This window comes from Heterobasidion irregulare, assembly GCF_000320585.1.
Source record: "Heterobasidion irregulare TC 32-1 unplaced genomic scaffold scaffold_03, whole genome shotgun sequence".
Lineage (NCBI taxonomy): Eukaryota > Fungi > Basidiomycota > Agaricomycetes > Russulales > Bondarzewiaceae > Heterobasidion > Heterobasidion irregulare.
Window position 1 is genome coordinate 744281 of NW_009258199.1, and position 18644 is coordinate 762924.

General features: G+C 50.8%; 8 protein-coding genes across 8 annotated transcripts; 6 read left to right on the forward strand and 2 right to left on the reverse strand.

Moving 5' to 3' along the window:
• Positions 1-6: 6 nt before the first annotated feature.
• HETIRDRAFT_235489 (uncharacterized protein) lies at positions 7-3016 on the forward strand (the record flags this gene model as incomplete). Its single annotated transcript, XM_009545280.1, has 3 exons — positions 7-37; positions 93-463; positions 515-3016. Coding segments are annotated over 3 exons (2904 nt in total), but the record flags the coding sequence as incomplete, so codon positions are not given.
• A 395-nt stretch (positions 3017-3411) lies between these two features.
• On the reverse strand, positions 3412-4503 carry HETIRDRAFT_472150 (uncharacterized protein; the record flags this gene model as incomplete). Its single annotated transcript, XM_009545281.1, has 6 exons — positions 3412-3659; positions 3716-3918; positions 3969-4012; positions 4063-4202; positions 4252-4305; positions 4360-4503. 6 exons carry the CDS (start codon positions 4501-4503, stop codon positions 3630-3632), a joined length of 615 nt encoding a protein of 204 aa, XP_009543576.1. The 3' UTR covers positions 3412-3629.
• Positions 4504-4663: 160 nt separating this feature from the next.
• On the reverse strand, positions 4664-8356 carry HETIRDRAFT_472155 (uncharacterized protein; the record flags this gene model as incomplete). The annotated part of the gene is made up of 20 exons (XM_009545282.1): positions 4664-4761; positions 4872-4972; positions 5053-5204; positions 5278-5406; positions 5458-6125; positions 6177-6183; positions 6247-6281; positions 6330-6563; positions 6619-6632; positions 6691-6811; positions 6864-6976; positions 7041-7273; positions 7323-7357; positions 7408-7445; positions 7562-7651; positions 7700-7716; positions 7765-7894; positions 7947-8041; positions 8094-8158; positions 8222-8356. 16 exons carry the CDS (start codon positions 8354-8356, stop codon positions 5988-5990), a joined length of 1500 nt encoding a protein of 499 aa, XP_009543577.1. The 3' UTR covers positions 4664-4761; positions 4872-4972; positions 5053-5204; positions 5278-5406; positions 5458-5987.
• HETIRDRAFT_313873 (uncharacterized protein) lies at positions 4878-5705 on the forward strand (the record flags this gene model as incomplete). Its single annotated transcript, XM_009545283.1, has 4 exons — positions 4878-4972; positions 5053-5204; positions 5278-5406; positions 5458-5705. Coding segments are annotated over 4 exons (624 nt in total), but the record flags the coding sequence as incomplete, so codon positions are not given.
• Positions 8357-9326: 970 nt separating the features above from the next.
• HETIRDRAFT_170300 (uncharacterized protein) lies at positions 9327-11200 on the forward strand (the record flags this gene model as incomplete). Its single annotated transcript, XM_009545284.1, has 9 exons — positions 9327-9566; positions 9619-9711; positions 9767-10000; positions 10051-10350; positions 10405-10703; positions 10751-10790; positions 10851-11020; positions 11075-11135; positions 11186-11200. 9 exons carry the CDS (start codon positions 9327-9329, stop codon positions 11198-11200), a joined length of 1452 nt encoding a protein of 483 aa, XP_009543579.1.
• A 285-nt stretch (positions 11201-11485) lies between these two features.
• Positions 11486-14243, forward strand: HETIRDRAFT_381089 (uncharacterized protein). The gene is made up of 4 exons (XM_009545285.1): positions 11486-12211; positions 12267-12655; positions 12710-13009; positions 13063-14243. The coding sequence occupies exons 1-4, from the start codon at positions 11786-11788 to the stop codon at positions 13736-13738; spliced, it is 1791 nt and encodes a 596-aa protein (XP_009543580.1). The 5' UTR covers positions 11486-11785; the 3' UTR covers positions 13739-14243.
• On the forward strand, positions 13864-14157 carry HETIRDRAFT_415579 (uncharacterized protein; the record flags this gene model as incomplete). Its single annotated transcript, XM_009545286.1, has 1 exon — positions 13864-14157. One exon carries the CDS (start codon positions 13864-13866, stop codon positions 14155-14157), a length of 294 nt encoding a protein of 97 aa, XP_009543581.1.
• A 153-nt stretch (positions 14244-14396) lies between the features above and the next one.
• Positions 14397-18478, forward strand: HETIRDRAFT_34260 (uncharacterized protein). The gene is made up of 17 exons (XM_009544869.1): positions 14397-14518; positions 14587-14606; positions 14656-14721; positions 14772-14854; positions 14913-15059; positions 15126-15232; positions 15287-15377; positions 15439-15669; positions 15724-16459; positions 16511-16579; positions 16634-16830; positions 16876-17208; positions 17267-17450; positions 17506-17774; positions 17834-18100; positions 18152-18280; positions 18338-18478. The coding sequence occupies exons 1-17, from the start codon at positions 14442-14444 to the stop codon at positions 18362-18364; spliced, it is 3033 nt and encodes a 1010-aa protein (XP_009543164.1). The 5' UTR covers positions 14397-14441; the 3' UTR covers positions 18365-18478.
• The last annotated feature ends 166 nt before the right edge of the window (positions 18479-18644 follow it).

Here is an 18644-nt window from a genome sequence, read left to right on the forward strand (position 1 = left end):
CGAGAAATGGTTTCTGCCGGTTCTATAACCGTCGCAGGTATGTCGCCATGCTCGTTGCGTATATATGTATATGTACTTACCTGCTGTCACAGTCCGAGTGCGACCGCCTTCTTCATGGGAGGCCGCTCGCATGCCCGAACCATGCTACGACTCTACCATTCGGGGAGATGCAACCTTGTCCGCGCCAGGAAGGCCGGTATCATCCATGTCTTCAGTTCGCGACATCGTTCAAGTCGTGGATGACCGCATACTCACTTTCGACCCCGCCGAACCAGACCAAGCAAAAGCGTTCGTCGAGCGTGGCTTTACACCGCCTGGAACGAAGCGATACAAAGACAAGCGATTTATGTTCGATCGTGTCTTTAGACAGGACGCGACTCAGCAGGATGTGTATGATGCTACCGCCCGCCCTCTCTTGAAAAACTTGCTCGATGGATACAATGCAACTGCATTTGCTTATGGGGTGAGTCTTTGACACCACGTATTACTGGAAACATTCAGTGACTTCTTCTAGGCTACGGGCTGCGGCAAAACCCACACGATTAGCGGCACAGAGGCGGACCCAGGCATCATCTATTTGACCATGGCTGACCTGTTCCAACGCATCGAAGACCGCAAAGATGATTATAGCGCACAGGTTATTGTCACCTTCCTCGAAATTTACAACGAGGAAATCCGTGACCTCCTTTCCGAGCCGGGCACGCCGACACCTCGTGGGGGCCTACAGATCCGAGAGGACAAATCCGTCAAGGTTGTCGGGCTCACTGAACTCCAACCAAGATCAGCGGATGAGGTCAAGGAGATCGTCTTGCTTGGAAACTCCCGGAGAACACAGTCCCCTACACACGCAAATGAGACATCCTCACGCTCGCACGCAGTCCTCCAGGTGCATGTCACGCAGGCGCCACGGACAGCGTCTTTGACAGAAGAACGGTCCATGGGCACACTTTCCATTATCGATTTAGCCGGCAGCGAACGTGCAGCAGCCACGAGCAATATGGGCCAACGAATGGTCGAAGGTGCCAATATCAACAAATCGCTGCTCGCCTTGGGAAACTGTATCAACGCCCTGTGCGAAAGCGGTGGCGTCGTTCGCCATATTCCTTACAGGAACAGCAAGCTGACGCGGCTGCTTAAATTCTCACTGGGTGGAAATTGCAAAACAGTGATGATTGTCTGCGTCGCCCCAACATCTATCCACTTTGACGACACACACAACACGCTAATCTATGCGGAACGCGCGACGAAGATCAAAACACGCGTCGTCACCCGAAATGTTGTCAACGTTGATCGCCATGTTGGACAGTATGTCGAGGCCATCAACCGGCTCAACATCGAAGTCTCAGAGCTCAAGGCGAAGCTGGCTGGGAAACTTAACTCGGAGGCCGATGTTGCACGGCGGAAGAGGATAGAGGCTCAGGCCGAGATTGAACGAGCGAAGAATGACATGCAAGTGCGCGCTGAGCAGACTCAGGCTTCGATCCTTGACGGCGCGACCTGTGCAGGGAAAATCTCTGCTGCCCAAATCACGCTTCGCACAATACGCACACGCCTGGACGATCTCGACAGGCAAGCTTCTTTGCCCGGTGGCCTTTCTCCCGATCTCCAAGCCGAAATGGGTCTTCTAAAGGCGCTGGCGGCTCCCGAGGAGCAAGCCACGAGGATCGATAGTGCGCTGAACGTCCGCCTGCAGCGCTCAACCAATTCCGGCAGTATGTTCGACGCCATGCTGCGTGCCGTGAAAGAACGACGGTCAGACAGGCTTGATGCCACGGGTGTCGATAATGTCAAGCTCGACGCCGAGTGTCGCAAGGCAGAGATGGAGCGAGTCAAGGCGGAGGCAGAGAGGGATGCAGTGAAGGACGCTATGAAAACACAAGGAGAGATGCTCGTGCATCTGCTTGGCATGGTCGGACGATACACTGTCGTTATTGGCGATGCTAGTCGGTCATTAAGAACCGCACTGGAAGTAGGCAGAGATGGCTTGGACGGCACAATCCGTGCTGTGGCGGCATCGTTGAAGAACCTCTCAGACAGCAACGACATGGACTTCCAGTCTCTTGTGGGGCATGCGATTGCGAGCTATGCTGTCAACCCTGGCGATATGTCTATGCTGGAAAGTTTCAAGGGTCACAAGTTGATAGGCAGGGCTTCTTCCGGCCCCGTCTTGCCACAGCAGCCAGCTGTGCCCATTTCTAGACGTGCATCATCTTATGGGGCTCTCGGTATGGGATCGCCTACACGCAAAGGCCACATCAGATCTCCGCGTAAATCGCTGAGAAACAGCCTATCGGGGGCAAACTTCCCCTACCGTCGACCAGCAGATAAAGGAAAGGAGAAAAAGAAGGGCGTGCAATGGAAGGATGAAGCTGGACAGGGTGAGCTGGATGACGGAGGAGAAGCGAAGCCAGCGTCGGCGGCCATCCCAAGCAGCTCAAAGTTTCCGGTTCCGGTCAAGCCAAGCCCAGACGACAGTGGCCTTTTCTCAGCTGCGCAGCGGAATCCAGGATCGGAAAGCGAGTGGGAGGATGAGAAAACAGAGGACAGCGTGAACTTCAGCTTCACCCTGCCCCCACGCGACCTCCCGCCTTCTTGTGCAGGCTCGTCAAGGATCCGGCGGTCGAGCAGACTCGAACCTAGCTTCCTGACATCTCGTGGTGCGTCGAAATTGGGGAGCCTAGCAGAGGGTGATGAGAACGGAGAGGTCTCCTCGGCGGCCTCCCGACACACCGTGCCACTCTCAGATCGCAGCCTCAACTCTTTGCTATCAAATCAATCAATGGATAGCGCGGAGACCATTGGTACGGGGGGCAAGCTCCACGTGCCGAAGGGCGCGTACGAGCGAAATACGATGGCGAGTCCGCGCCGTGGGCCACCAACGCCACGTGCGGTGGGATCAACGCTGAAATCCTCGCGACGACGGTCAAACATTGGGCCCATGCGAAGCGAGAAAGGGCGTCGACGCTCAAGTCTGATCCCACAGCTGTCGCCGAAGTCGCGAGAAGGTACCTCTGCTACATCATCGTCTAAGGCGCTGACCAGTACGAGCGCGGGCCCGCCACGACGCGTCGCGATGGCGGAAATGGACCCGCCTGTGAGGAAATCGCCAGGGAAGAAAGGCAAACGGATGTCGTTGCTCAATATGGCCTCGAAAGGGATGAGCTCGATAAGCTCGGCGCGGTTACGACCCAGTCCAAGTGCGTCCATGGCGAATATATCTGTAGGGGACATCAGTGCTGCAGACACCAGCTTCAAAGTAAGGCCAACGTGGAAATAAAGTCAAGCCATTCTATACGTAGCGTTCATACCATCGCCATCTATACATATGCGTTCGCATGTAGTGACTCCAGTCCTTTGGCTATGAGGTTCTCGGTCCCAGTTTCTCGTTCTCCGCCATATTTGATTGCTTATTCTCTCAACGACCATGTTCTCTAGATTGTCGATACATTAGCTGTGCAGTATCTTTGCTTTGTATTTTATGTATACCCGCCATGGAAAGCTTTTCCGCGGCGAAGCTGTTGATTTCTGCGTGTTGCAGATTCAATTACGAAGTGGGAGATGTCGAGTGTACTTATTTCATATATGATCCTCGGCAGACGATGGTATAAGTGCGAATATTCTACAAATGCCTAGATGATACGTTTTATCTCGAAGAATGACTGCCATTCACAACTCAGTGAATAATGGGGAAGGCGCTGGTGATGTAAAAACGCACCTTCAGGTAGTACACTTGCCATGCGCATACGGACACTAGCACAAACGCCTGCAATATTGACCACCATTTCACTCTGGAATTGGTCGATTCGGCTGTGTTGCGGTGTGTTCGTTCGCGAACGACGATGTACTCTTGCTCATCTTTGACTGAGGTAAGGCCATTAGCTAGCAGCCGAATTTCTCGCTCGATGGGAGCAACGTGTTCTGAACGAAACCGTGAGTACGATAATTTCATGGCATGTTGATAAGCGCACCATCGTCTCCCTCGCCCACGTAAATTACTCCGTGAACGTTAAAACTGAAAATCTTATTAATAGTGATGGTAGCGGTCAACTGGTGCATACACACCTGACTATCTTGTCAGCAATTGCACTCATTTGATTCGAGAAACAGTATTCGTAGCGACCATCTTTCTCTGCTGTTATGGAGAGTGACCCCGTAGACTGTTTGATGTGCTTTCCCAAGGCAGTGCCTTCCGGATCAGTTATCTACTGAGGGATATGAGTGCGAGCTACCTGGAACCAAATAGTCACTGACCCAGAAGTCGATGTCCAAGTGGCCTCCACCGCCCACTTGGTAAGTCACTGTCATCTATGGAGGCTAAGTATTTACAGATCGGTTAGCTGAAGGAGCGAATATTTGCACCTTGTCATTCTTGTGAAGGTCCTCAAAGAAACACTCCTTCTTGGAGGCAGCCACGTCAATCAGATGCGCCGACACCAGTGACGACAGTAAAGATAGAGAAAATAAGCAAAGGGCCAGAATATTTTGACAATATAGGCGTGTCATGGCCGCCGAATGCTACGTCGCAGAGAGGAGGTGTGTTGTGCGCACTGCTTTGGGACTCGCCGGGCTGCAGAGCAGGGACGGAGACTCCGCAAACTGATCACGCCGTCTCCGGGGTCTCTGCCCTGCCCGATTTCCAGATCTGTGGGCTTTGGGTTTGGGCGACGGCTCTTCTCCCATTCTCTATTGTCTTCTCACTCAACGTTATTCTTCACGGACATAATCATGGCTGATTCCAGCGAAAACCCTCTCGTTCCCAAGGTGAGCCTTACTCTTCTGCAAGCCTACCAGATTCACCTCTTTCAGAGCCAACTGATCGTGTGTCTACTTTTGGGCGCAAATGAAAACTGATATCGCCCTTTGCTCTGTAGCAGGAAGACGAGAATGATCCTCATTTTGAGCCTGTCATCAAGCTCACAGAACAGGTAGAGATAAAGACCAACGAAGAAGATGAAACGGCCATCTTCAAGATGTAAGTAGATTTTCTTTCAGATCGGCCCATCCATCGATCCCCTCCGTCTAAACACTGATGCTTCTGCCATTTTCATGCAGGCGTGCCAAGCTCTTCAGGTTCGAGAACACCTCTCAGGAGTGGAAAGAAAGAGGCACTGGCGAGGTGCGGTTGTTACAGCACAAGCAGACTCAGAAAGTCAGGTTGGTGATGCGGCGTGATAAGACGCTGAAAGTCTGCGCGAACCACCTCAGTACGCACCGTTTTCTTCCTCTGCCAACACCGTACTAATTGTGTCAATATCATGTCAATCTGCTTTGCTGTAGTCTCTGCTTCTATGAAGCTGCAGCCGAATATTGGATCTGATCGGAGCTGGGTGTGGAAGGTACTTGCCGACTACTCTGAGGACCCACCTACCTCTGAGACCCTCGCAATCCGGTTTGCCAATACTGAAAGTGGGCAAATTTTATTTTCTTATGAAACATCAGTTAATTTGCCACCAATAGATGCAACACAATTCAAGACAGCATTTGAGGAAGCACAGCAAACCAATGTTAAACTTACAGCTGCATCTGCTCCTTCTGCTCCCGCTCCCTCTGACCCCCCTGCCCTTGAAGCCAAGTCTGCAGAGGGCGACGAGGCCAAGGAAGAAGTTGAGGAAGAAGTTGAGGAAGAAGTTAAGGAAGAAGCTAAAGAAGAACCTGCGGCCGATGCTGTCGAAGGATCAGCAGAGGAGAAGAAAGGGGATGCATAAAGATGTTGCGGCAGTTTCTCATGTCATTCCATCTGTTCCACCACGACCGTATATAGTGTCTTCATACCACCAAACCTTAGAACACTATGTGAGCATGTCTTCATACAAAGATTTCCAGCCGCAGCATTGTTTTAGTTATCGTACACGACGTCGTCAAATTCCAATGTATCATTGACCTCGATTCGGTGTAGGCGTTGTATACTTTTGCGCTGCACAATCTGCGCTGTTATCTTGTCTTGCCCAGGCACGGCGCTATACATGTCTAGAAACACAGATGCCACATCAAGCAGCTGCCTTCCCCATAGTTGACTCTTCATCGGCCCAAGCCGCCCAGAATCTAGTGCCATCCCCTTCGGACCAGTAAAGAGCAGACGATTTTCCTTGGACCACGGCTTCATTGATGAGGATATGTCGAACATTCTAAGATGCGATAAGACGACTGGGAAAGCGGAAGGGTGATGTTGAACTTACTGATCCGCTGGTATCGGTAAGAGAACACGTTAGCATGACAAGAACACTGACCGGAGAGAAGCGAGCTTACGGTACTTCGTACATAGGTTCTAACAACAGTTTTTCCTAGAGACCAGTCAATGACTCCGTCCGCTGTAACGCGTCGAAACTTGCCATGATACCCCTCAAGCCGCGAGCGCCACCTCCACGTTCGGCAGCCTTTTGACAAATCGCATTCAAGGCTCCCGTCGTAAATCGGATTTCCACACCCGAGTAGCCAAACAGAGCAGAGTATTGAGATATGAGAGAGCCCCGAACTTCGGTGAGGATTCGGCGAAGGTCAGCGGGGGTGAGAGGCGAAAGTGTTGTCAAGGAAGGCAGACGGGAAATAAATTCGGGAATAAATCTGTATAGAGACTTGTTTCCCAGACTCTTCATGAATGAAACGAGTGGTGGCATACCCGTATTGTATCAAATCTGCGGAAGAAGACAACAAATGAGCGCTGATTAATGGAATATACCAAAGTCATATTACCTGCTGGTTCCACCAGTTCAAAGAGGTTGGGAGATACCCGCCTGTTAGATGTAAAAAATGGCATAAATCCTGGGGTAGTGTCTTCGGACGGGGCATTGAGTGTGGCTGCAAAGCCAATTGACTGGGTATATATCGTCGTGAGAATAATATAAAATATCATTAAAAAGTCTTACTCCTTTGGCCACTCGTCTTTTGATAATCGTCTCCAATCCTACAAATGCACCACTGAGAATGAACAACACATTGGATGTGTCAATCTGAAATATGTCTGGCTTGGCCGCCTTCGCTGTAGCACAAGAGCATTACAGCATCCGCATCGATGACGGCCATATTGAGAGGATGAAACATACCAGGATTAGAAGGAATGGCTCGGCTAGCCGATCGCGAACGGCCTTCACTGCTAGCAACGCCGGGGCCTTCAACTGCTGCCCCTTTTGCTGGTACAGTGACGACCGAGCCTTCCAAAATCCGGAGGAGGGCCTGTTGTACACCTTCGCCTGCGACATCGCGTGATCCTTCCAATCCACCAGATCCAGCTTTTCGTGCGATCTTGTCTACTTCGTCGATATACACGATACCCATACTTCGCATTTATGGTGAGACCAGTTTACTAATAATACGAACATCCATACCTGGCTCGGTGAGGATCCCAGTTCGCGGATTGTAGCTAGCCAAACTGATAAACTCGCCAGCTCAAATAAGAGATGTATCACTCACTAATCGTTGTATGCACACGTCAACGTCTTCTCCGATGTCTGAAACAAAGATAAGTAGAACGCTAGTCGCATGGCACTCGACGTGGACTGACATCCGGCCTACATGATTGAAGAACACCCGTGGTCATAGGTTGAGGTTATAGGTTGCGAAAGACAGACACTCACTTGTGTAAAGGACGTGGCGTCGCTGACGGAAAAGGGCACGTCAAGCACCTTAGCAAGTGTTCGAGCCAATAGCGTCTTGCCTGCGACAAGGTAAATAACGGGTGTCAATGAATCCAACTATTGATTACCAGATCCAGTTGGCCCGCTGTGACTTCAGTGTCAATGACATGAATGAGTTATAGGCACGGGGAACACGTGCATGACAAGAACATTACTCTTCTCGAGAAGAGGTGCCGTGAAGTGAGGCTGTATGGGCATTGCAGAAGTCGGTGGGAGTCGTTGCGGATGAGGTTGTACGTGCGCAGAAAGTATACCCGATTGCGCTAAGACCATACGTCTAAGTGCTGGAAGAGAAAGAGAGGTCCCAGAACGTACTATCTTCTTCTTCCTCACCCCAATGTCCATGATATGCCTCTGCGTTCTCTAACGCTCTTAAGTTCGCACGGACGCGGTTGTAGTGATTAAAAACACTGGCGTGGCGTTAATATACAATGCTCCGTCGTGAATCACCACCAAACTCACGCCACTGAAAGGACCTTTTTCGCATTCTTCTGACCGACTACATATTCATCTAGATACTGCACCAGCTGTGAAACAGTAGAAGATCAGATCACACATGGGGAGTATGAGATTCTGAGAGGGCGACATACCTGACGTGGGGTGGCCAAACCTTCTGATCCCGCATGGATGTATTCATTGTAGTCAGGTTTAGGTGCATAGTCATACTGAGCTTGAGTGCGAATAGATCGAGTGAGTAGGCGAAGTGATCGCGAACGAAATGCCATAAATCAGGCGTATGGGGTCAGAATCCACAGTCCGTCACTGAATGTTATCTTGGTAAGTTCTGCGATATTGACGTGCACAGGGAGAATGTTCAGTAATTGGGTTTGACGTTGTTCCCTGTAGTCGAGACGTTGTCGTTACAGAGGATTCGGGATAGAAAGGGCTGAACTAAACTGAAAGTCTCAAGATCTCATTGTCTGGCGGCAGGCTGTATAGAACTCAGCATGCAACGTAATAGCTCGCGCGTAAGCATTACATAATTATGTCTTCTCTGTGACGGCCCGGTGCTGAAGTCTGCTACTGCTCTCGAGTCTCCACTGCCAGTATCTTGCTTCTCCTCATCTTCAGACCGTAACAATGGGTAGGGATCGCTCTCGCTCTATATCTCCTCGCCGTGTGGACGATCATAGACGGAGAGACAGGTCAAGAGAGCGGGAATTTTCGCGACCTGACGGGAACTCCACCAGACACACCGATCGGGACGATGGACACAACAGACGGAAACGCACTCGCAGTCGGAGCGTAGACCGAGAGGATAGGGGACGTAGTCGCCGGGAAAGAAGCCGTAGCAGAGAGAATGGTAGAAAGGAGAAGAAGTGAGTATCATGTAGCATGTGTCACGGAAATATTGACGTTGTCTCCACTTTCAGACGTAAAAGAGACAAGTCCGAGGAACGCAAGGCTCGCAAAGCAGAGAAAAGACGCGCAAGGGAGGAGGAAGAGGCTCGTCAAATTGCAGAACTGAGTGTTTACAGCGCGACCGACAACCCCTTCCACGACGTAAACCTTGGCCAGCAATTCCGGTGGCACAAAAAGAACGAGAAGGAGAAGAAGCAGGGATTGACTTTAGCTGAGGCGCAGCAGAAGGACGCACTGAGGCGGCAGGAAGCCAAGGAGGAGCTGGAGAGGTTGAATCGGCGGCGGGCTGAACGAGAAGCAGAGCAGCTGTTGAGGGAAGAAGAAGAGGCGAGAATGCACAGGATGGCGGAGTCGGCACAGATGGCAGATTGGATTGCGAAAGATGGAGACTTTCAGCTGGAGCAGGAGCGACGCAGGGCTGCCATTCGGATCAGGGAGAAGAGGGCGAAAGCAGTCGATTTCTTGGCTCTCAACCTTCGATATGTGAACCCGATCGATGAGGCAGAAGATGAAGTTGGGATCGAGGAGGCTGGCCTTGAAATTGATTTGGATGAGCCGTACAATATCTTCGACGTGAGTTCGGCATCCTCACTCTCACACTCTCATGGTTCTTATCATACATCAGAGCTTATCTCCCGACCAAGTCGATGAACTTCATGACGATATCGAGAGGTACCTGCAGCTCGAACAATCCGACGTGAATATTGATTTTTGGACAGTGAGCAACCATTCGGCTATCGTGTTTCCAAGTCATTGACGTATTGAGCATCTAGAACATGATGGTCATATGCAAGGACCGAGTGGAGCGTATCAAGGCCGATCAACGACTTGGTGTTGAAGCTTCCGCCGCTGTAGAATCTGATATCACCGCGCTACTGCAGGGCAAACCCTATGATCATCTTGTCGCACTTCAGAGGCAAATCCAGGCTAAACTCTCCAGCGGTGAACCAGTCGACACTGACTATTGGGAGAGCTTACTCAAGAAACTTTTGGTGTGGAAAGCGAAGGTACTATTTTATCTCTACGAGTCATGACATATATACTTATTCTAGCTCAGGCCAGACTGAAGAGCCTCCATGAGGTTGTCGTTCGAAATCGGCTGGAACAGCTTCGCAAACGACAACGAGATGAAGCTCTTCAAGCTCAAGAAGAACTTCTTGAAGGCGTTGCCAACGCCGCTGCAGGTAAAGCTCATGCGGCGGTTGTCGAACCTACAGTTGTACAAGAGTCTGTACTTGCCGAAGACGTCGAGCCCTATGACCGCGCCATGAGCCCAGGATTGATCGATATCACGAAATTGCCATATGAGGAGAGGCAAATTGACATTGTTCTCGAGGCAGACGATCGTCGAGCTCTTGTAAGTTTTCCCGGGGACATGTGTATCGACAAGAACTGATGCTCACTGCTACAGCTCGAACAACGTCGAGCAGTGGCTGCTTCTCGATTCGTTCCGAAGGCCGCCCAACCTGCACCTCAAGAGGAAGAAGATATCGAAGCACCCAGCGGTGCGGACCTGGCTTCAGAAGCGCTCTATAGAGCCGAAGCCGAAAAAGACATGGATGAAGAAGAGGAGCTCTTCAATCTCGAAGAGAACATCGTCAACCCGACGACATACAATTGGGAGGACAAGTATCGGCCTCGAAAGCCTAGATACTTCAATCGCGTGCATACGGGTTACGAGTGGAATAAGTACAACCAAACACACTACGAGTACGTAACCGAGATCGTAGGCAAAGCCCTCACTCACTGTTCTGTAGCACGGACAACCCGCCGCCTAAGGTCGTCCAGGGATATAAGGTCAGATACGGGTTTTGGCTCATCCCCCATCCAGAGGACGAGCTGCTGACAACACACCAGTTCAACATCTTCTACCCAGATCTCATCGACAAATCGAAGGCTCCCTCCTACAAGATCGTCAAAGAACCAGGTAACGACGACACGGTGCTACTCCACTTTACCGCTGGACCTCCATACGAGGACATCGCGTTCAGGATTGTCAACCGCGAATGGGAGTACTCTCATAAACGGTATGGCCATTCTGTTACGTATTGAGGAGCAGTCCCTCACACGTGCATGCGCAGGGGATTCCGAAGCAGCTTCGATCGCGGATGTTTGTCGCTCTGGTTTAATTTCCGGCGGAATGTAAGCTCTTAACGCCTGTGCGATGTCTGAAGGCTCATGTTTCCTTGCAGTTCTACCGAAAATGAGGGGATTTGTGTCTGTATTGGTACTGGCTGTGCTTGGTGTATTTTACTGCATATGATGTTGTCCTGCATATGTTCGGATATGCGAGGTTGTGAGTTACCACGTTACTGGCAACGCCACGACGGCCAAGCTGTCGGAAAGTTGGTGCCCAAAGGTGCCCAATGAGCACGGGAGGCGCGGATAACACGTGCTGCCTGCAGCCTCGTCTGAGATCTGCTTCCGTAAGAAGCTCTTCATCGCCGCCTGCAGGTCACTGCAGGCGGCCGCTGCGGCCGCTCGCAGGTCGTCCTTGATCCTCCACCTTGACCTCCCTCTTATTTCCTCATCGCTCCCTGCGCTCAGTACAGCTCACAGAAGTAGCTCTCCTGTTTTTCGGTCCATACCAGGCAGCCTGTGTGGCTTGCACCTCGACTGGGTCGATCGTTGGCCACAAGTAGTGACACCTGTGCCACCAGTGCCACACAAAGTCGCAGGTCCATTGTCCACCCTCACATAACGGTCGGGCGGGGTGCCCCATCAAAAGGCCTCGAGACTCGTCTGGTTCACAGTGTTGCGCTCTCTTCCCACCCACTGATTGTTTCCTCGCGATGTTCTCTGCCTTGAAGTCTTCTCTCACGACAGGCGGGTGCGACCACGATATTGCCCTCAAATATTACAATCGCCCCGCTTTCCTCGTCTCCCCCGACCCTCCCAATGACGTTCTCCCCTCGTGGCTTGTAAAGCGGCGTAGCATAGGGGACGTGGAGGCCCAGAGAAACTTCGCTGCCCCGCCCGCGGACATCAATTCGGCAAAGCAAGGTCGTGTTCTCAACATTGATGTAGAGATCGACCAGGCGGCCTTTGAGTCCCGCCAAACCGGGCTGACGCCATTCCCTCCTCCCCCGACCTTTGAGGAATTTCGCGAAATGCATCCTGATCTCCCTTTGGCGACACTCAAACGCATGGCCTGTCTTTCTGAGGGTGAAAGTCCAACGCTTTCAATGGTTGAAGATGACGCGTTCTCCCCGTTTACAGTATGCACCCCTTCGCCTTTGTTATCACCCCGTAGCTTATGCCACTACATCACAGATGTCGACCGCGTCTTCAGAGAGCGGTGGACGCTTCGGATGTAGAAGTGTCGTACAGGAGTCGTCGCCGATCTCATTCGACTCGGATTTTGCGACTCGGGGGACTCGTCCGAACTTCGACTGGTCTCCTACAGAGACACATGCAGTAGGCTTTGGTGTCGATCGCTCGGAAGCTCGCAGAGCGGCTGAGAAGAACTGGAGGACGAAGCCCTTCCCAGATACCCGATGTAAACAGGAGCCGCGAGCGTTGGCCAATGCCAAGCCGAAACTCAGCCTTCCTGAAACATCAGATGAAGACAGGCGAACGCTCGGCGCATTAGCTGGATGGGTAACCGACTACCTTTACGAATTGGCTACCGCAGGCAAGCTTTGCGATGAGCCATCTATAGAGTATGCCTTGTAACCTCTGGTGTCCTCTGACGAGCTGACCACACTTTCGCATAGGCGGCTCTATGTATGGCATTTCACGGCGTCGTATCATTCGGCGGTAGATCAGATTCGTCACATTCTGCTTGGTACCCTACTGCCGCGGTCCACGGTCTTCCTCGCTCTATGGTATACTGCTCGGCTCCCATCGTCGCCGTTCTCCATAGTGTATCCACAGGACATCGGTCGCTTTACCCTCAGAGAGATGATGAGAGCTGCGTCTAGCTCCATGGAAGGCTTGATCGTGCAGATGTTTCTGGTAGGAGCGATGCTAGCTGATAAGTGGGCAAACGACCACACTTTCGCCACAAAGGCATGGTGAGCCTTCTTCTGTTGTTGCGTTACCTTTCTCTGATGGCTGATTACGATAGGCACGTCACATCTGGTGTATCTGTGTCGACCTTGAATGGTCTCGAGAAATCTGCGCTTGGGATACTTGACTACGAGTTGCACATCACAAGCAACGAGTGGCAGCAATGGTTGGGGCACCTCAGACACTGGCACAACTGTCTGACGCCGTTGCAGCCTGTCGGCGTCTTCCGCACGTCGCCATACTCCTCGGTCAGCCGTGCAATTGACGAGGTAATTGAGGCATCGCATCCTGGGTGTGATGCTCGAGGTACAGCATCGCCTCAGTTCCTCAAGAGTCTCCAGCGCGGGGAGATTCATGACGTAAGTCTGATTCCTGCAAGGGACGCATCCCATATGCATGCGGAACAGACAATCCCCCCCTCCTTGATTCGTCTACCACTTGAATGGTCTACAGAGGCAGACCCCATCGTGTCTCGGCCAATCAGGACTGTTGGCGTTGCCCCTGGTATGTACCGTGGCAATTCCTCAACATCATACGCTACGGAGCCCAGCTATCCTCGTCAACAACCACTACACGCCCCTGCTCTTCGCGTCGCAGCTAGGAGCTGGGCGCCATATAGACCCCGTTGGCAGTCTGCATCGGCCTTGTGTGGAGAGTCGCACCTGAATTGGCTGTCGACGGGTTCTGAGCATCCTAGCCACCATCGATGGTCAAGTGTAGCTGTTGGATTTTGATTTACCTTGGTCTATGCTGTCACGACATTGTGATGTCCCCATGCATGTGGTATCTCCCGCGGCTTGCCTTGCTTTATCTCGTTGGAGATTCCTCTCCGATGACTGCAATACCGCGTCTGCTACATATGCCTCTGGTGCGCGAGGGGATCCACTTACCTGCTCTTCTGATACCTTTCAGGTGGTATTATATTGATTATGATTTGTGGTTGCGACGATCCATCACATCCCTGGGGGGTACCTCATGGCATCATGCTACCCTTTCCGCATGGGATATTATTGCGTTATTCTCTAATTCACCCTCGCTCGCTTACTTTTTGATAAGTCCCAAGGGGATCTGCTTTTCTCGCCTTTCGTCTTGTGCTACCGTCCAGTGGACTTGTACTTACTTTAACTGGATAGTAGTAGAAGTACTAGTATGAGACCTGTCGTACCATCTACCCTCGATCTGTCCCTCCACGGCACGGTAATACACTCCCGGCGGTATTTTTGCCCCACCTTCCAGTGCATATCGCTCTGCATGCCAACCAGACGGCTTTCGGCCTCGTACTTACGAAGATCCCCGAGGTTCCTAATCAGGACAGCATGACGGCGCGACGCGTGCGCCTATCCTGGCTTACTTGAAGCACACTGTGGCTCGATTTCTCCTCCTTGCTTTCTACCTTCTCTGACATCGCTTGTTCATATTACCAACACTTTTCACGACATGGCCGCATCTGCCAACAGTGCCCCCATGGACATCGACGAAGCTACGATCGATGAGGGTCTGTACTCTCGTCAACTGTAAGCAGCCTCCGCATACACTCGATGGGCCTGCTTGATCATGCTCACATCGTACCCTCTGTACTCAGGTATGTTCTGGGACATGAAGGTGAGTACCCTTGCCTGAATTTTATTTCTTCCCTAACAATCATTTATAGCCATGAAGCGCATGGCCGCATCTAATGTACTAATTGTGGGTATGGAGGGTTTGGGTGTCGAAATCGGTACGCGACCATATCTATCAGCGTTTGATGGATATTGAGAATCAATCCAGCCAAGAATATTGTACTCGCTGGCGTTAAGTCTGTGACCATTTACGATCCCGAGCCTGTCCGTATCCAGGATCTCAGCACCCAAGTACGTCCCTTGGATCGGTCCTAATTCCTGTCATCAGGTCCTAATGACTCGCGTCCAGTTCTTCCTACGGGAGAATGATATTGGAAAACCTCGCGCGCAGGCGGCTGTCGGTCGTCTTGCGGAGCTAAACGCCTATGTTCCTGTCCGAAATCTTGGTGGAGTAACAGGGCAGCCTATTACTGTCGACCTTGTCAAAGGGTTTCAGGTGAGTTCAAGGCGAATGAGAGATTTTGGATTACAGGAGATAATAGCGTCTTGCATCTCACTATAGGTTGTGGTCTTGGTGAACATGCCGCTGGAGCTCCAACTGGAAATAAACGACTGGACACATCAAAATGGTGTACATTTCATCGCCGCAGAAAACCGTGGTCTCTTCGGGTACATTGATTTCCCCCATCTTCTCGATAAAATTTTGACTTGATTCGGTTGTAGATCAGCATTCAACGACTTTGGACCTAAGTTTACCTGTGTCGATCCAACGGGGGAACAGCCATTGACGGGCATGATCGTTTCCGTTGATAATGTTAGACAATTTTGTTGCTTCCAAAGAAACGAATGCATGCTTACTAGATATATACATCTAGGATAAGGAGGGGCTCGTCACCTGCTTGGATGAGACTCGGCACGGTTTAGAGGACGGGGACTTCGTTACTTTCGCCGAAGTGAAGGGCATGGAACAGTTGAATGGGTGTGAGCCTCGAAAGATCACTGTCAAGGGCCCATATACCTTTTCAATCGGGGACACCACGGGTTTAAGCGAATACAAGTCGGGAGGCATTTTTACTCAAGTGAAGATGCCGAAGATCTTTGAATTTGTGCGTATTTTCCCCATCTTTCTTGGCTCTGAATTGTCACTCAAATAAATCCAGAAATCTCTTCGGGAGTCATTGAAAACTCCGGAGTTCTTCGTTACAGATTTTGCAAAGTTTGACCGTCCTGCGACTTTGCATGCTGGATTCCAGGCTGTCTGGCAGTTCAAGTCTCATAATCAGCGATTCCCCCGCCCAAGAAACAACGAGGACGCTGCTGTTGTAGTATCTTTAGCCAAGAAGATAGATTCCGATGCAGACGAGAAAGTTTTGACAGAGCTTTCATATCAGGCCATTGGGAATGTCTCTCCTCTGATTGCCGTCTTGGGTGGCTTTGTCGCGCAGGAGGTCCTGAAAGCATGCTCGGCCAAGTTCCATCCCATGATCCAGCACTTGTACTTTGATTCGCTCGAGTCGCTGCCTTCTAATATTCCCACCGAAGAGGACTGCCAGCCTGTTGGTTCTCGATATGACGGGCAGATTGCTGTTTTCGGTAAAGTATTCCAGGAAACTATTGCCAACCACAGGCAATTCCTCGTTGGTGCTGGCGCTATTGGTTGCGAAATGTTGAAAAATTGGAGTATGATGGGTCTTGGGTCTGGTTCAAAGGGCGTCATTCACGTCACTGATCTGGATACTATTGAGAAGAGCAACTTGAACCGTCAGTTCTTGTTCAGAGCAAAGGATCTCGGCCACTTCAAATCCGAGGTTGCCGCTGCCGCTGTTTCAGAAATGAACCCTGATCTCAAGGGCCACATTCAAAGCAAGCAGGAACCAGTGGGTGGTGATACGGAGAGTAAGCTCTAGACTTGTTTTTCTTACGACATTCAACTTATTGACGTTCTAGATATATACGGGGAAGACTTCTTTGACGGCGTCGACGGTGTGACTAATGCCTTAGATAACATCAAAGCCCGTATGTCTGCTCACAGCAAATGGATGGATTATTACTCATATTTTGCTTGCTTAGGACTGTATATGGATCAACGTTGTGTCTTCTTTGAGAAGCCCCTGCTTGAATCTGGAACGCTCGGAACAAAAGGAAATACCCAGGTCATCATTCCTCACTTGACGGAGTCTTATGCATCTTCGCAAGACCCACCGGAGAAGGAAACACCTTCTTGCACCGTTAAGAATTTCCCAAACGCCATTCAGCACACCATCGAGGTAAGCTCTACGAAAATCAATAGACAATGACTCATAGTATGTTAGTGGAGCCGCTCGGAGTTCGATAACCTGTTTGTGAAACCAGCGCAGGCTGTCAATTCATACCTGTCGGAGGCCAATTTCCTAGAGAGTACCCTGAAATATTCTGGCCAGCAGAAGGAGCAAGTCGAGCAGATCGTTTCCTATCTTGTTACCAACAAGCCGATCACTTTTGAGGAATGCATAGTGTGGGCTCGGTTGCAATTCGAAGAGAAATATAACAACGCCATCCGACAGCTGTTGTACAGCTTACCCGCGGATGCTGTCACGAGCACCGGTCAACCCTTCTGGAGCGGTCCAAAACGCGCTCCCGTACCCTTGACGTTTGATTCCAGCGATGTGTGTTATCATTGTTGTCTTTTGCTTGAAAATTGATCTTTCTGACGCTGCTCATCAGCCCACTCATCTTCAGTACATCATTGCCGCTGCCAATCTCCATGCTTTCAACTATGGCCTTCGTGGGGAAACTGACGCAACTCTTTTCAAGAAGGTTGCAGAATCCGTCCTTGTGCCAGAATTCACTCCAAGGAGTGGTGTCAAGGTACAGATCACCGAAACTGATCCCGTAGAAGGCAGTAATGGTACGCCAATGTCATCTATATTCATCTCGACTGTCATATTTAGTGTATTGGGAAGATTCTGGTGATTTCGGCGAGCTTTCGAAACAGCTACCGGCTCCCTCATCGCTTGCAGGCTATCGGTTGACGCCTGTCGAATTCGAAAAGGACGACGATACTAATCACCATATTGATTTTATCACGGCCGCGTCCAACCTCCGAGCCATGAACTACACCATCAATCCCGCTGATCGTCACACCACAAAGCAAATTGCAGGCAAAATCATTCCGGCGATCGCCACCACCACATCCCTCGTCGTAGGATTGGTGTGTCTCGAGTTGTACAAGGTTCGTACGACTATGCGTCCTGGCACGGCCGCTGAACGCTGACAACTTGTTCACACAAGATTATTGACGGGAAAAGGAAACTCGAGGATTACAAGAATGGCTTTGTCAATCTCGCACTCCCATTCTTCGGGTTCTCCGAACCGATTGCGGCAGCGAAGAACAAATACGGTACCACTGAGTGGACGCTTTGGGATCGTTTCGAGTTCAAGAACGATCCCACGCTGAAGGAGATGGTCGAGTGGTTCCGGACCCAGCACAAGCTGGACATCAGCATGGTCAGCCAAGGTGTCAGCATGCTGTGGAGTTCGTTCATCGGGAAAAAGAAGGTGTGTACTCCTCCTGTCAAGTGACCAGTCAAATTTACATCTCTATTTCAGAGCGACGAACGCTTGCCGATGAAGTTCAGTCACCTGGTTGAACACGTTAGTAAGAAGCCCGTCCCTGCACATGTCAAGAACTTCATCGTCGAAGTAATGGTAATGGATGAGGATGGAGAAGACGTTGAGGTACGCTGGCTTCGTGTCCGGTCTCGTCCGAGTTCCTGCTAACGACTTTTCTTGTAGGTTCCTTTCATTGTTGTTCGCAAGTAAGATGAAGGCGACATTTCTGACGTGCGTGTATGAGAATAGCATTTGTATCTACACATAAAGTTGTACAATTTCCTCAATCCAAAGCCTCGTGCATTTCTTTCTTTGATGAAACTCACGATAGATAGATGATTCCATTTATGGGTGGCTGTGCAGGTCGTTTGCGACCTATGTAGCTACCTGTACTCGTATGCACTCGTGTACCATACTCGACGTGCATTAAGCAGGTATTGTATCGTAAATCAACGCGAGTAACCATATGGGGATGTAGTGACAAAGCATG

Excerpts from the sequence above, each read along its gene's own strand:
- HETIRDRAFT_381089 (XM_009545285.1), top strand. The coding sequence starts at position 11,786 with ATGTTCTCTGCCTTGAAGTCTTCTCTCACGACAGGCGGGTGCGACCAC. Across the intron at positions 12,656-12,709 it reads TGCGATGAGCCATCTATAGA|GCGGCTCTATGTATGGCATT; the intron begins GTATGCCTTGTA and ends ACTTTCGCATAG. Across the intron at positions 13,010-13,062 it reads ACTTTCGCCACAAAGGCATG|GCACGTCACATCTGGTGTAT; the intron begins GTGAGCCTTCTT and ends TGATTACGATAG.
- HETIRDRAFT_34260 (XM_009544869.1), top strand. The coding sequence starts at position 14,442 with ATGGCCGCATCTGCCAACAGTGCCCCCATGGACATCGACGAAGCTACG. Across the intron at positions 14,519-14,586 it reads GGTCTGTACTCTCGTCAACT|GTATGTTCTGGGACATGAAG; the intron begins GTAAGCAGCCTC and ends CTCTGTACTCAG. Across the intron at positions 14,722-14,771 it reads GGGTTTGGGTGTCGAAATCG|CCAAGAATATTGTACTCGCT; the intron begins GTACGCGACCAT and ends GAATCAATCCAG.